The sequence below is a fragment of the Myotis nattereri genome (genome assembly GCF_964212035.1).
Source record: "Myotis nattereri genome assembly, chromosome: X".
NCBI lineage: Eukaryota > Metazoa > Chordata > Mammalia > Chiroptera > Vespertilionidae > Myotis > Myotis nattereri.
Window position 1 is genome coordinate 122824864 of NC_138078.1, and position 17046 is coordinate 122841909.

At 39.1% G+C, this 17046-nt stretch overlaps 1 protein-coding gene across 1 annotated transcript; it reads left to right on the top strand.

Moving 5' to 3' along the window:
• Positions 1 to 1353: 1353 nt before the first annotated feature.
• On the top strand, positions 1354 to 1951 carry LOC308511337 (U1 small nuclear ribonucleoprotein C-like). Its single transcript, XM_081081370.1, has one exon. It carries the CDS (start codon positions 1377 to 1379, stop codon positions 1854 to 1856), a length of 480 nt encoding a protein of 159 aa, XP_080937496.1. The 5' UTR covers positions 1354 to 1376; the 3' UTR covers positions 1857 to 1951.
• The last annotated feature ends 15095 nt before the right edge of the window (positions 1952 to 17046 follow it).

Here is a 17046-nt window from a genome sequence, read left to right on the forward strand (position 1 = left end):
TGCACATCTCCTACTGGGGATGTGCCCGCAACCCAGGTACATGCCCTTGACCGGAATCGAACCTGGGACCTTTCAGTCCGCAGGTCGATGCTCTATCCACTGAGCCAAACCGGTTTCGGCCATAACATCTTTTAATATTTGCTTTTGCATTTTTCCTTTGTTTTCACCCCCCCACACACACACAGTCCCTAGGCAGATAAAAATAGCCAATCAGACTAAAGAACCAAGTAAAATATTAAGAACAGTTAGGGAAAATATACCAAGCAGGTCAAGTTAAACAAGTTCAATAACCCTAATGCAACTTGCACAATATTGCCTGGTCACTGATCATGAGATCACAAAATTCATATAAAGCCAAAGAAACCCATTCCTTGCGCAGTCAGCCTCCCTCCTCACTCCTCTCTGGGTCCAGGATGCGAGTGAAGCAGATTGAGGGCCGACAGTGTCCCAGCAGCAACCTAACCCACAGCCGATTCTGCAAGGAATCAGGCTCCCTCCTCTACTAGTTGGAGCGTCTGTCCCCTGGTGGTCATTGCACGTCATAGCTACCAGGCGAACAGTTGAACAGTCAAATGATCACTTAGGTTTTTTTATATATAGATGTCATTCCCAGCTATCCTTGGCAAAACCTCAGAATCAGTTCCAAATAAAACAAGAAGAAAGCATACTAAATTGTGGACAAGCGATTTTTTAAGCATTTCTCAATAAAATTAACTGCAGCCTAGAACAAGTATTTTAACTGTTAACATTGATCATTAAACACTCCATAATTAGAATGAACTCCATGAAGGCAGGGATTTTGATCTGCTTTATCCACTTGTGTGCTCTCAGAATCGAGCACATATAGGAGACATTCAACAAATATTTGTTGAATGAATGAATGACTGCATCCTCAATTTTATATTATGGGGAACTGCAGCCTCCTTTGCCATTAACCCCCATAGAAATTAAGATAAAATACTTATTACTTATTCAAAATTTTTAAATCCAAAAATTTCAACCACATTAATTGATACTTATTTATTCCAACAAAAAGTAAAATCACCATTTAAACAAATCCACAGACCAAGGAAGAATTCAGTTAAACATTGATTACACAGCTAAAATTATATTCCCCAATCATAGTAGATCATTCCTCAATGATAATGTATCATTTTTGATAAACTCATAATCTAAATTCCAACATGTTTGCTATAACATTCAGCAAAATTATTGTAAAATTTCATTTGGAAAAAATAAACAGATCAATAATATCAAAAGAATATTTTCCAAAGAAGAAAAAGGAGAATGTACCAACCTACCAAAATTGGAAAACATTATAAAATAATTATAATATAAACAATATGGAACAGAGTGCCAACGGCCTGCAGAACAACATGACGAAGTTTTATTGTGACTACTGCGATACATACCTCACCCATGGCCCTCCATCTGTGAGAAAGACACACTGCAGTGGTCGGAAACACAAAGAGAATGTGAAGGACTACTATCAGAAATGGATGGAAGAGCAGGCTCAGAGCCTGATTGACAAAACAACTGCAGCATTTCAGCAAGGAAAAATACCTCCTACTCCATTCTCAGCTCCACCTCCTGCAGGGGCGATGATCCCACCTCCCCCCAGTCTTCCGGGTCCACCTCGCCCCGGTATGATGCCAGCACCCCATATAGGGGGCCCTCCCATGATGCCAATGATGGGTCCTCCTCCTCCTGGGATGATGCCAGTGGGACCTGCTCCTGGAATGAGGCCGCCTATGGGAGGGCACATGCCAATGATGCCTGGGCCCCCAATGATGAGACGTCCTGCCCGTCCCATGATGGTGCCCACTCGGCCCGGAATGACTCGACCAGACAGATAAGGAGAAAGGGGAGCCTCTTTCTATCAGGCTTCTGTTACTTGTTCTCTTCACAGGGGATCAAGGTGCTTATGACTCTGGGTGTTTTCTAGCAGCAGACAAGGAAGACTCACTCCCTCTTCCTCTGAGAGAATAGTTTCTGAGGGACAAAAAAGCAATTTTCATTTGTATTGTGAAATGTGAAAATAAAATTGTCAACTCTTTTCGTTAAAAATGTGTTCCCTTTTTTCTCCCTCCTGTATTTGTGTATTATAAAGGAGATGAACTAGCTCAGTTGTTTCTCCAGCTTATTCTCTTTAGCATGCCCTCTGCATGACATTGTTTTTCCTTAGCTATAGAATGGGTCCCTTTGGACAGCCTGCCTTTAATTAATAAACTTTGCCTGTGCAAGATTTTTGTTAAAAAAAACACACAATATGATACTGAGGTAAAATATAAAAATAAAGAGAAGTATCAGAAAAGGCCATCAATCCAGAATAAATCACTTATAGAAAACAGTATGGAGTTTCCTCAAAAAATTAAACATGTAATTGCCATTTGACCCAGTGATCCCACTTCTAGGAATATATCCTAAGAAACCCAAAACACCAATCAGAAAGAATATATGCACACATATGTTCATAGCAGCACAATTTACAAAAGCTATAATCTAGAAACAGCCCAAGTGGCCATCAGTAGATGAGTGGATAAAAAAGGTGTGGTACCATTTATACCATGAAATACTATGCAGCAGTAACAAAGAAGGATCTCTTACACTTTGAGACAGCATGGAGGGACCTGGAGAGGTTTATGCTAAGTGAAATAAACCAGTCAGAGAAAGAGAAGTAGCACATGATCTCTAGATCCAGAGACATAGAAGCATGGAAAAGACAGTGGAATTTCAGAGGAAAGATGGAGGTGAGTGGGTTAGTCGGTGAGTAGGAAGAGATCAACCAAAGAACTTGTATGCAGATATGCATAACCCATGGACACACACAATAGGGTATGAAGGCCTGGGGCTGGGGGATGGGGGCAGACTTGAGGAGGTCAATGGGAGGAAAAGGGGGACATATGTAATACTTTCAACAACAAAGATTTAAGTAAAATAAATAAAAATGAAGCATGTACTATGTATGCCATATGAGGTAAGCACCATCAAACACAGGGAACAAATACTGATGTAATACTAGGATAACTACAGCCACTTTGAGAGAAATTTTGATTTGGATACATACTTTACATGATGCAGTATAAATTCTGGATGAATGACAATGTTAAGTATTGAGAATCCAGTTAATTAAAAAAATAGGAACTAGACGCAAACATGAATTATATATTTGGAAAGATATATTTCAGGAAAAGAAATTTAAAAGGAAATGATAAACTTTTTTGACTATACTGTTTAAACAAATTCTGTACAATAAAATCAAACATCGTTTTGAATACCTACAAGGATCTATATAATCTGGATTGATGGTTTCTCTCTATTCATCTCCTTCTTTACTTACTCTGCTCCACCCATGCTGGCCTCCTTGGACATTCCATATGCAATCCTTCTTCTAGGCTTTTGCACTTGATATTTTCCTGTGCCTGAAATGCTCTCTGCCCAGATATACACATGCTCAAATGTCCCTTACAGCATATATAATAGCAATACCCCCACCCAGCACTCCCTATCATCATTACTGACCATTATTTTTCTTGAACTCTAGCATTTATCATACTCTAACCTACCATAAATTTACTTGCTTATTTATTTCTTATTTTTTTATTCTACTGAAATTTAAGGATGGTGAAGGAAGGGAATTTCTTATCTTCATTGCTGTACACCCAGGGCCTGAAATCAAATCTGGCATGTAGTAGAGCTCAGTAAGTATTTGCTAAGTGAATAAACAAAAAGGCTAAAATAAGAGGAAAACTCTACCACAGAAAAAATTGCATCAAACATGATAGCCAAACCTGCCCTGTGTGGCTTAGTGGTTGAGCATTGATCTATGAACCAGAAGGTCATGGTTCAATTCCTGATTATGACATATACCCTGGTTGCGGGCTTGATCTCCATTGTGAGGCATGCAGAAGGCAGCCGATCAATTATTCTCTCTCATCTTTGATGTTATATCTCTCTCTTCCTCTCCCTTCATCTCTGAAATCAATAAAAATATATTAAAAAAACACAAAAATCATGATAGCCAAAAGCTTAATAGCTATCCTATCTAATAAAGAAGGAATATACTAATTGACCATCACACCCTTACAAAGATGGTGGGGCCCACAGCAAATAAAGAGGGACTATGCTAATTGACTGCCACACCCTCAAAGATGGCGGCACCCACAGCCACAAAATGGTGGCACCCAGTCCTCTCAGCCTTGCTGGGGCGCCTGCTTCCAGAGTTCCCCAGTCCTTTCAGCCCCCCAGCTGCCCAGGGCCAGCCTGAGACACAGGCAAACCTCAGATGGCGGCTGCCCAGCCACCCAGGACTGGCCCGAGGCTCAGGTAACCAGGGCCAGCCGAGGCTTGTGCTGCTGGCAGTGGCAGCGGCAGAGGTGTGATGGGGGTGTTGCCTTCCCCTGATTGCTGGGTCACCTCCCACCCCTGAGGGCTCCCGGACTCTGAGAAAGGGCAGGCCAGGCTGAGGGACCCCCCCCCACTTCCAGTGCATGAATTTTCATGCACTGGGCCTCTAGTTCTATATAAAAGAGTTTTTCTGAGATGGATGGGAACAGAAATGGCTATGAGCAGTGCAGTGATTGCAAGAACGAGGAGGACAATAGCTACAACTGGGGTGGTTTGAGTCCAGCCAATGACATTGGAGCCAAAAAGAAGGAAAAGAGCCTAGCCAGAGTGGCAGTTGGCTGAGTATTGTCTTGTGCAACAAAGGGTTGCTGGATCGATTCCTGGTCAGGGCACATACCTTGGTTGCAGGTTCAATTCCTGGCTGGGGTAACCAATCTATGTTTCTCTCTAACATTGATGTTTCTCTCTCTCTTCTTCCTTCCTTTCTCTAAGCATGTCCTCGGGTGAGGAAATTTTTTAAAAGAACGAAGGAGAAGAAACAAAAAGAAGAAGAAGAAGAAGAAGAAGAAGGAGGAGGAGGAGGAGGAGGAGGAGGAGGAGGAGGAGAAAGAAAGAAAGAAAGAAAGAAAGAAAGAAAGAAAGAAAGAAAGAAAGAAAGAAAGAAAGGAAGGAAGGAAGGAAGGAAGGAAGGAAGGAAGGAAGGAAGGAAGGAAGGAAGGAAGGAAGGAAGGAAGAAAGAAAGAAAAAAAAAAGAAAGAAAAGCGCCAAAACCGGTTTGGCTCAGTGGATAGAGCGTCGGCCTGCGGACTGAGAGGTCCCAGGTTCGATTCCGGTCAAGGGCATGTACCTGGGTTGCGGGCATATCCCCAGTAGGAGATGTGCAGGAGGCAGCTGATCGATGTTTCTCTCTCATCGATGTTTCTAACTCTCTATCTCTCTCCCTTCCTCTCTGTAAAAAATCAATAAAATATATTTTAAAAAAAAAAAGAAAGAAAGAAAGGGAGGGAGGGAGGGAGGGAGAGAGAGAGAGAGAGAGAGAGAGAGAGAGAGAGAGAGAGAGAGAAAGAAAGAAAGAAAGAAAGAAAGAAAGAAAGAAAGAAAGAAAGAAAGAAAGAAAGAAAGAAAGGTAGTGAGAGAGATTCAGCTCAGGATCACCCTGTGATGAACTCTGACAGTAGAGAGGATCCAGGAACTACAGAAGGCCAAATTACATTGCAATGTTTTCAGTGGATCAGTGACTTATCAAAACAATGGAGGAAGCTAGAAAGAGAAGCTACCAGTTCTGGGAAATTCAGCCCATTCCCAAACTGGGAAAAGTGGTAAACACTCATGGTCCCATGAAGCCTGACAAAGACAACATCTGCAAGGAGCTCTATATCCTGCCCTAGGGCTGCACATGGGACGCCTTGGACCTGGGGGACCGTAATGTGCTAAAAGAATTATACACCCTCCTGAATGAGAATTATGTGGAAGATTATGGCAACATGCTCCAATTTGATTATTCCCAGGAATTTTATGGGCTCTCTGGATGCCTGGCTGGCTCCCACAATGGCAGTGTGGGGTTCTAGAGGTCTCAAGTTGGAAATTGATTGGGTTCATTAGAGCCATTCCAGCAAACATCCACATCTATGACACAGAGAAGATGTTGAAGATCAACTTTTTGTGTGTCCATAAGAAACTTTGCTCCAAGAGGGTGGCTCCAGTCTTGATTTGTGAGATAACCCAGAGGGTTCACCTGGAGAGCATTTTCAAGCTGCTTACACTGCCGGGGTGGTATTACCAAAGCCTGTTGACACCTGCAGGTACTGATATTGGTACCTAAACCTATGAAATCTGATCGAAGGTTTTCCATCTGAGCAGAAATATAACCATGCAGCTATCATGAAGTTCTACCAATTGCCACAGTCTCCCAAGACAACTGGACTGCATCCAATGAGAAAAAAAGGACATTCCAGTAGTGCACCAGTTTATCACCAGGCACCAGGTGTCAGGAGGAGGTGGAGCATTGGTTCTACCCCCCAGGAGAATATCATTGACACTTTGGTGGTGGAGAATGCAAACAGTGAGGTGACAGACTTTCTGAGATTTTATACACTTCCCTACAATATTATTAACCATCCATCCCACAACAATCTAAAGGCTGCTTATTCTTTCTACAACGTTCACAACCAGACTCCTCTTCTAGAACTCATGATCAAAGCCCTCTTTCTCACCAAAATAAAAAGGGTTTCATGGGTTCAATGCACTGGATCTCATGGAAAACAAAACCTTCCTGTAGAAGCTCAAGTTTGGCATAGGGGACTGCAACCTGCAGTACTATCTTTACAATTGGAAGTGTCCCAGCTTGGGGGGTTGAACTGGTATTACAGTAACCAGCTGCCGGTGAGATTCTGGATAAAGCCATGAGAATTCAAACCAGGAACCCTACCACTTGTTGGTCCAATTTCACAAATGTGAGAATCCCTGGCAAAAGGAATAGAAGCAAACTGGATTTATCAAACTGCCACTGAACTTGAAAATTACATTGCAATGGCATAGGCTGTGTGATGTCACCTCTGGCCATGTCTCTGGTCTCCCTATTTTCCAATGAATTGCATCCTTATGCAGCCATAATCAAAGGCAATGTAATGGCTGGAAAACTAGCTCATGATTGGCATATTATGGAGTTAATGGGTGAATAATATACACTTTTCTCTTCTAGGGTTTTTATAGTTTCAAATCTTACACTTAAGTCTTTAATCCACTTGAGTTCATTTTTGTGAATTATGTAAGATGAGGGTCCATTATTATTTTTTTCCATGTTATTGTCCAGTTTTACTAATACCATTTATTGAAAAGACTATTCTTTCCCCATTGAGTATTCTTGGCTCCCTTGTCAAATATTAGTCAATTGTGTATACAAGAGTTTATTTTTGAGCTCTCAATTCTGTTTCATTGGTATATGTATATGTTTTTATTCCAATGCCATAATGTTTTTATTACAATAGCTTTGTAATATAGTTTGAAATAAGAAAGTTTGATACCTCCAGCTTTGCTCTTCTTCCTCGCGATTGCTTTGGCTAGTCAGGGTCTTTTATGGTTTTATATAAATCTTAGAATTGTTTCTTTTCTATTTCTGTGAAAAATGCCATTGGAATTTTGATGAGGATTACATTGAATCTATAGATGGCTTCTTATCATATGGACATTTTTATAATTATTTTGACCCATGAAAAAAAAGTTTATCAGAACTTATAAAAATGACATCAAGACTAGGTTTAGAGTAAGCATTCAACAAAAATGTGTTAGTGAATGAGTATATAAGTGGATAAAAGACATGAATAGCCAATTGTTCCCTTTTCCCACTAGTGTATTCCCCCCTCGACTGATCACTATGTTTCCTAGAATCTTTAGTCATTGTCAAAAAGATCTTAGAAACTTATTTACACATAAGTTCCCTTGTGTGTGGTCTTATAGAGTGGGGGTAGCAATGCTTAACCCAAGGAAATAAATAGATGACACATGTTCAATTTTAGAGGTGAAAAGGAAAGTCTATTTTCGAGATGGAAGAGGCCTTCCAGTACCTGTTATATATCTATTATCCAAATATTTATTTGTTACCCAAATATTATTTTTATCCAAATATTTATATAATTACTCAATTTAAAACATTGTCAGAGATGTAAACATGAATAAAAGTTACAGACTAGAAAGAGGGATAAGACTTGTACACCAATAACTAATAAAATGATGAAAATGATAAGTACCATAAAAGAGATTAATTGATATGAAAATTCAAAAACAGAAGATTATTTCTAGTTGGTGATATTAGGAGAGGCTTCAAAGAGGAGGTGATGGAGTTTCTGGAGCTTGAAAGATAGGAAAGATTTTAGCATAGAAAAAGGATTATGATTACAGGCAGAAGTAACTGCATGGGAAAATGCACTGAGGTGTACTTAAGAATAGCAAGTATAAATTTCAGTGAATCTAAGCCACCAGTGATAAGACACTATTTTATGCAGCACTAAGAAACAATCAAACAATAATTCAGTGATTAATTTTCATTTGAAAATTTTATTATATATTTACTGAAAGAGCTCTTTTAGACTTTAGACATAGACAAAGCAAAATAAAGTAGTAATAATATTCTTAAAGCTTGTTCACAGTGAGTGAGGAAGGAGCCAGATGATTCAGGGCTTTACAATGCAGCTAATACTCAGAAATGTTTTCAACAATAAAATACTAGTAGAGAACTCTGATCACAGTTCTGCTGGGATGGCCATTCCTTTCACACCTGAACTCTTCCCTCACAATTTCCATGGATTATCCCAACAGAGTCATTCATACAGAGTAACTTGTCCCTTTTCTCCTAAAAAGTGATTGGCCAGAAAAGAGCAAAAACAACAAGAAGAAATGGGACCAGATAAACTATCAAATCATGTTAATGAAGTATAATTAAAATAAACCACAAATTAACAACATTCTATTTATGCCTCAATGATTTAGGAATAAAATGGACACAAATTCTGGCCTACCTGGTGATTATTAATGCCCAGATGCTCATATTTGAGAGATCCTGCAGTTGAATTGTCAATTAAAATACCCAGCAATATAAGAGGATCAAAAACCCATTTTATCATCCAAATGGATAATCAAAAGGTGTAAAGTGTTACAGGAAGGCATTAAGAGAATTATTTGGGTTTTACAAAATGCATAGATATGATTAATACCTCAAAATGCCTTCAAAGTTTACTATATAGTCCTTTCTCTAAAATATATGCAATACATAGTTATCAAATATTGCTCAAATTAATGTACCTAATCTGAAATTTTATCTTAATTTCTATATAAACGAAAGAACAGTCCCATAAAATTTAAAATCTAGTGATTTAATAAGGACACAATCCATTGAAAATGAATGGCTTATAACTGTAATGCACCTACTTGGCATACTAAACAAATAATACAGTAAATACTAAATATTTCCGCTTACTGCTAAGTTAAAACTACAAATTATCTTTGTATCCACACTTTTTATCTTTATTTTTGAAAGTATTACAGATGTCTCCTTTGTTTTATCCCCATTGACCCCCATCCACCACACACCTGCCCCTCCCAGGCCTTCACCACACTATTGTCTATGTCCATGAGCTATAAATATATGCATATAAGTTCCCCCTGGTTAACCTCTCCTCACCCTCTCCAACCCCACCTTCCCTCTGAGATTCGTCAGTCTGTTCCATGCTTTTTTTAAAAAAAATATATATTTTTATTGATTTCAGAGAAGAAGGGAGAGGGAGAGACATCATTGATCAGCTGCCTCCTGCATACCCCACACTGGGGATGAAACCTTCAATCCAGGCATATGGCCTGACTGGGATTTGCACCATGACCTCCTGGCTCCTAAGTCGAGGCTCAACCACTGAGCCACGCTGGCCAGGCCTGTTCCATGCTTTTATGTCTCTGGATCTATTTTGTTCATTAGTTTATATTGTTCATTAGATTCCACATATGAGTGAGATCATGTGAAACTTATCTTTCTCCAACTGGCTTATTTCACTTAGCATAATACTCTCTAGGTCCCTCCAAGCTGTCTCAATGTGTATCCATACTTTTAATATAAAACTCCAAGAATTTTTTAAAGTAGACTCAGCAGGTGTGTCTTCTTGAAATGTGCAAATAGTCATCATCATAATGACAGATAACCACTGAAATATTATCATTGAAAAGAAATGTATTATAGGATTTTACAAAGGGCTATGGAAAGTAATAGATTAAAAGGACAGAAATTATACTAAAATGGAATCACTTTCAATTTTTAAGATCATGATTACATCTATCAGTAATCTATACATAGAATATTCAACATAATACAATATTAAATATGCTGCCACCATCTCATAGACTGATTACAAGGCAAATTAAAGTGTCATGAAGTCATCCTGCTAACCTTCTAGCTAGTGCTTCTCAGACAGTAATGTGCATGCCAAACACCTGTGGATCTTGTTTAAATGCAGATTCTGATTCAGTAAGTCTCCACGGGACCTGTGATTCTGCATTTGTAATAAGTTCCCAGGTGGTGCTCATGCTGCTGGACCACAGTTTGAGCAGCAAAGCTTTAGGCTACAAGAAACTATATATTCTGCAAGTAACTTTATGACAAATAAGTTTTTAGTCCTCACTTCATTCATTCATCCTTCCAAGATGTTCAACAAAAATTTAAAATATTTATCTGGATGGAAATGTTCTCTATTCAAATTACAAAGCAGAAGATCCTGACTTTAGGGGCACTAAGCCCAATACAAATACAGAGAAAATAAATACTTTTTGGATGATTTACTCTTTTAAATAACAGCTTGATTGAGACATAATTCACATACTATAAAATACCCATAATTTTATAGTGTACAATCCAACAGTTTTTAACATATTCGCAGGGTTGTGCAAACATCACTAGTCTTTAATTTTAGAATATATTAATAACTCCAAAAAGAAACTCTGTACCCATTACCAGTAATTTTCCATTTCACCCTAACCACTCCAATTCTAGGCAACCACCAATGTATTTTCTGTCTCTATGGATTTGCCTATTCTGGATATGTGATCTTTTGTGACTGGCTTCTTTCACTTAGCATAATGCTTTGAAGTTTCATTAATGTTGTAGCATGTATCAGTACTTTATTTTAATGGCTGATTATATCGCATTGTATGGATGTACAGTACAATATTTTGTTTATCCATTCATCAGTTAATGGACATTTGAGTTATTTCCACTTTGGACAATTATGAATAATCCTACTGTGAACATTTCTGTGTGAGTTTTTGGGTGGGCTTATGTTTTCAATTCTCCTGGGTATATACCTAATAGTGAGTCATAAGTTAATGTTTACATTTTTGAGGAACCACTAAACTGTTTTCCAGAATCATTCCCACCAGAAATATACAATGGTTCCAATTTCTTCATATCTTGGCCAACACTTGTTCTTATCTCTCTCTTTATTATAACTATGTTAGTGGGTGTGAAGTAGTATCTCATTGTGGTTTTGAATTTCATTTCCTTGATATATAATGATGTTGAGCATCTTTTCATGTGCTTATTGGCCATTTGTATATCTGATTGTTTTTTAAAGTTATAATTTATTAAGCACTTACCCTCTGCTGGGCTATTTTTATTCATTGTCTGATTTCAACCTCTTACTGGTACCAGCCATATGAAACAAGTACTATTTTTTAAAAATTAGCTTTTAAAGGTATAATTTACATACAATAAGCTGCACATATATAAAGTATAAATCTGATGAGCTTAGACAAATGTATATATCCATGAAGTCACAATCAAGATAATGAACATATCCATTATCTCTAAATTTCCTTGCTCCCTTTTATGATCCCTCCTTTCCGACCCTTCCTATCCCCTTGCCAAAGAACTATTGATCTGCTTTCCGTTATTATAGATTAGTATGCATAATCTCTCTATATAAAAGCCTAAGTGACCAAACAACTGAACAACCAGTTGCTATGACATGCACTGACCACCAGGGGGAAGATGATCAATGCAGGAGCTGCCCCCTGGTGGTCAGTGTGCTCCCACAGCCAACCTCCCATGGCCAGCAGGCTTCAATTGTGCACAAATTCGTGCACCGGGTCCCTAGTACTATATAATAAAGTTTTATATAAATAAAATAATATGGTATTTATTCTGTTTGTCTGACTTCTCTCACTCAACATAATTTTTTTTGAGATTCATTCAAGTGGTTGCATGTATCAATAATCCATTCTTTTTAAAACAGCTTCATTGAGATATAATTCATATACCATACAATTCCCTATTTATAGTATACAATTCCATGGTTTTTGGTATAATACATTATTTTTAAATTGTGATAAAATATATGTAACATAAAATGTGCCATTTTAGTCCACTCCTTTTTATATTGCTGAATAGTATTTCATTCTATGGCTCTACCACAATTTGTTTATCCATTCAGGCAGGTAATATTTTATTCATGCTCATTTTACAAGTGAGAAAAAATGAAGCATGGAGAAAAGGTAACTGATTGTTCTAATCACAGGCAAGTAAGTAATAGAACAAACATTCAAACCCAGATCTGCCCGATGCCAAAACTGATGCTCTTTTTAAAAAAATATATTTTATTGATTTTTTACAGAGAGGAAGGGAGAGAGATAGAGAGTTAGAAACATCGATCAGCTGCCTCCTGCACATCCCCCACTGGGGAAGTGCCCACAACCCAGGTACATGCCCCTGACCAGAATTGAACCTGGGACCCCTCAGTCCACAGGCCGACGCTCCATCCACTGAGCCAAACCGGTTTCGGCAAAATTGATTCTCTTAAGCACTATGTACACTATCTTTACAAATTGAAAAGCCCTAGCTACACTCTCAATTAAGTTCTGCCTTCAGAGCCAACAACATGCCAGTTCTTGTCATAGTCTAGCCCTGGAGGTTGACCAAGGCCCTTCTTCTCTAATAATCTAAAAGACTATTTCACACATGACAAAGGTAAGGTAAAAGACATTGTCAGTATAAGCTACAGACATTGAGAAGCAGGCAGGGTTTCAGAATCAAGGATCAGACATGGGTCCAAATTGCTGAGTATGAAGCAGCACCAAACAAGTTAGTGCCAGAACAGTGCATTTTGGCCAGTCATCAGGAAAATAAACTGTCTGTCCTTCTCAGGCTTGTGCAAAGTGTTAATTGGATGTGAGCTAGGAAAAGAAGTCTTTTATCAGAGTCCAGTTGGGCCAAGTGTCCTCAAAGGAGTCAATTCACTTACCCTTACTAGTGTCTCAGATTGGCAACATACTAGGATATATTCCCTACTATTTCCAGAAAGGAGTTTGAGGGCTAATGCACTAAACTACCTTCACAGGATCAAAGAACATAAGGGCTACCATGCGATAAAGCGGGAGTGACCTTATCTATATTTTCACTAATTCAGAAAAAGAAGAAATGACTTGTAGTAGAAATAGAAAGGTGTTTCTTGACAATATTATAAAGCACTATAATGAAGTGAGAAAATTGAGTCACAGAGCACTTCAGTGACTTGCCCAACATCATACATTGAGTAATGGAGCTGAGGCGAGTCTATTTTTATTTCCCAACTTCGTAAGATTACGGTAGACTCATCTTTTCCTAGTCATCATTTTATACCCAGAATCTAGCCCAGTGCCTGAACCCAGCACATGGTGAAAGTTCAAGATGAATGAAAGGCTACTAAGTTGTGCTCTTGACCACTCTGTACAAAACTTGTCCTAAAGTCCAGGCCTTCCTTGGACCCCAGTTCTGGCCAGTGGATCTATACTTCCTCCCTAATCCTAAACTCTCACTCTGGTGTCCTACCTAGATCTCACAACACCAGCCTTGTTGGCTCCCCTTCTAGAGACTGAAAGCTTACTCACTTCTAGACTTTGATACCTGTTAACAGTTTCCTACTGTCAACCTGCTTTGACTTCTCACGTTATCTAACCATATTCCTTACTGCAATAGTAAGGAATCACCTGTCTGGTGATGCCTCCCATTTCTTATGGCAAAGATATTGACCACCCCTACATCCAACAGTGATTACCACTGTTGCCCATTATGGGTCATATTTTGTCTGCTGGACTGGACTTTGCATCAGATCTGTGTAGTAAAGAAAAACAGAGGCCTTTACATCAAATGCTTCCAAGTGTTACCTGCTTCCTGGCTGTCTCTGGCTCTATCTGATCCCAGTGTGATTCTCTGTGATGCTCATCACAGACAGTCTGAGCCACACGCTGATGTTCTAGGGACTGAGACAGCCTCCCAAGCCTGAAGACAAGGGAAGGAAGGCGGAGAAGGAAGAAAGGAAGAGAACACCACAAAACTTTTTACTTTCTTTTCTAAATGTAGGCCAGCGAGTACTGCTGGCTGTGGGTGGAAAGTACATTTATTTTAGAGGGAACAAAACATCAAAATCACTAACCCAGAATTTGAGGGACATGGAAGAGGCAAGTAAAGTTTAAAAAGAGATATAAAAAAGGATGAGGTCAACAAAGGTTTTCAGCACAGAGGTAAGGCCTGTAAAGGAGAGTATGAAACATCCAGGCTTATCTGTACCTCTACTCTTCTAACCTGTGCTGTGACTCGTGGATAGCTTATATAGTCTCTTAAAATCCCTCTTTAAGCATGGAACAGACTGTAGAACCTCAGAGGGAAGGCAGAGGAGGGTGGGTGGGTGGGAAGAGATCAACCAAAGAACTTGCATGCATATACGTATACACAGACAATAGGGTGGTGAAGGCCTGGGTAGGAGGGTTGTGTGTGAGGAGCGGGAGTGGAGCTGGCTAGAAGAGTTCAATGGGGGTGGGGGGGGGGCAGAGACATATGTAATACTTTCAACAATAAAGGCTTAAATAAAATTTAAAAGGCAAAAAAAAAAAAAAGAAAGAAAATCCCTCTTCAGTCCCCAGGCTCCTTAAAGTGAATGATTACATCCCTGAAGGGTGTTGCTCGGTGGTTAGAGCATCAACCTGTACACCAAAGGGTCACAGGTTCAATTACCAATCAAGGGCACATACCTGGGTTTCAGGTTCATCCCTGGCCCTGGTTGGGGCACATATGGGGCAATCTTGATCTCTCTCTCTCTCTTTCTTTCTCTCTCTCTCCCCCTCCCTCCCTCCTTTCCACTCTCTCTAAAAAGCAATGTAAAAAAATATCCTCAGGTGAGGAATAGCATAAAAATAAAATTTAAAAAATAGTGAATGACTACATTCATAGATGTGCTATAAACTGTGGACACATAGTTTGTGTGTGTGGCCGGTGTGTGGCCAACCTGACTGAGGTGGCGAGAGGGCTCAGAAAGGCAACTCTTCCAGCCAGAACTGAGTCACCAAGCAAAGGTAATTTCACAGAACATTCCTTACACTTCAGTTCACTTCAGACAAAAATAGCCTGTGACTAATACAAGATTGGGCATAATGAGTTCCTTTACCTCAGATACCTATAAAGCAGAATAAACAATATGTTCCTCACTCTACACCCCCAGCTCTGTGACGGTTCTAACTTCACAGGAGGAAAAGCATAGGGAACCGGTTAAGGGAGAGAGCATATCACGCTACAGGCAGAGAGCAGATATAAAGAGAGTAACCTACTGTTGTCTGCTTGGCATAACAACATAACTTTCTTAGTGGTTGCTCTGGTGATTGCAATTAACATCTTAGATTATAGCAATGTAGTGTGTACAATATTGACTTGATATTAATAGCATACAAAAACTTTGCTCTCATAAAACTCTATTCCTTCTCCCTTCCTTTTTGCTTTACATCTTTATACATTGTATGTCCATGGACAGATTTATAATTAGTGCTTTATGCAATTGTCTTTTAGATCAGCTGGGAGAAAAAAAACCTTATGAACAAAAAATACATATATACTGTCTTTTATGTTTATCTATGTAGGTAACTTTACTGGTGCTCTTAATTTATTATTTTTTTAATTAAATCTTTAGTGTTCATATTACAGTGGTTCCTCTTATTCTCCCCCATAGCTCTCCTCCACCTGGTTCCCACCACACCCTCTGCCCTTACCCCCCCACACACTGTCCTCATCCATAGGTGTACGATTTTTCTCCAGTCTCTTCCCGCACCCCCCCCCACGCCTCTCCCCCCCTGAGAATAGTTAGTCCACCCCCTTTCTATGCTCCTGATTCTATTCTATTCACCAGTTTATTCTGTTCACCAGATTATTTATTCACTTGATTTTTAGATTCACTTGTTGATAGATGTTTATTTGTTGTTCATAATTTGTATCTTTACCTTCTTCTTCTTCCTCTTCTTAAAGGATACCTTTCAGCATTTCATATGATACTGGTTTGGTAGTGATGAACTCCTTTAGCTTTTTCTTATCTGTGAAGCTCTTTATCTGACCTTCAATACTGAATGATAGCATTGCTGGGTAAAATAATCTTGGTTGTAGGTCCTTGGTATTCATCACTTTGAATATTTCTTGCCACTCCTTTCTGGCCTGCATAGTTTCTGTTGAGAAATCAGCTGACAGTCACATTGGTACTCCCTTGTAGGTAACTGACTGTTTTTCTCTTGCTGCTTTTAAGATTCTCTCTTTGTCTTTTGCCCTTGGCATTTTAATTATGATGTGTCTTGGTGTGGTCCTCTTTGGATTTCTTTTGTTTGGGGTTCTCTGCACTTCCTGGACTTGTAGGTCTATTTCTTTCACCAGGTAGGGGAAGTTTTCTGTCATTATTTCTTCAAATAGGTTTTCAATCTCTCTCTCTCTCTCTTCTTCTGGCACCCCCATAATTCAGATGTTGGTACATTTGAAGTTGTCCCAGAGGCTCCTTACACTATCTTCAGATTTTTGGATTATTTTTTCTTTTTGTTTTTCCAGTTGGGTGATTTTTGCTTCTTTGTATTTCAAATCTTTGACTTGATTCTTGTGATCCTCTAGTCTGCTGTTGGAACTCTGTATAATATTCTTTATTTCAGTCAGTGTATGCTTAATTTCTAGTTGGTCCTTGTTCATATACTCGAGGGTCTCACTAGATTTCTTGAGGGTCTCACTAAATTTATCTGCGGTTTCTAGAAAATTCTTGAAAAACGTTATAAGTGTGGTTTTGAACTCTATATCCAGTGGTTTGCTTTCCTCCATTTCTGTCATTTGTGACCTGTTTCTTTGTCTCCGCATTTTTATGCTTCCCTGTGTAGATAGAGTGGCTTTCTGTG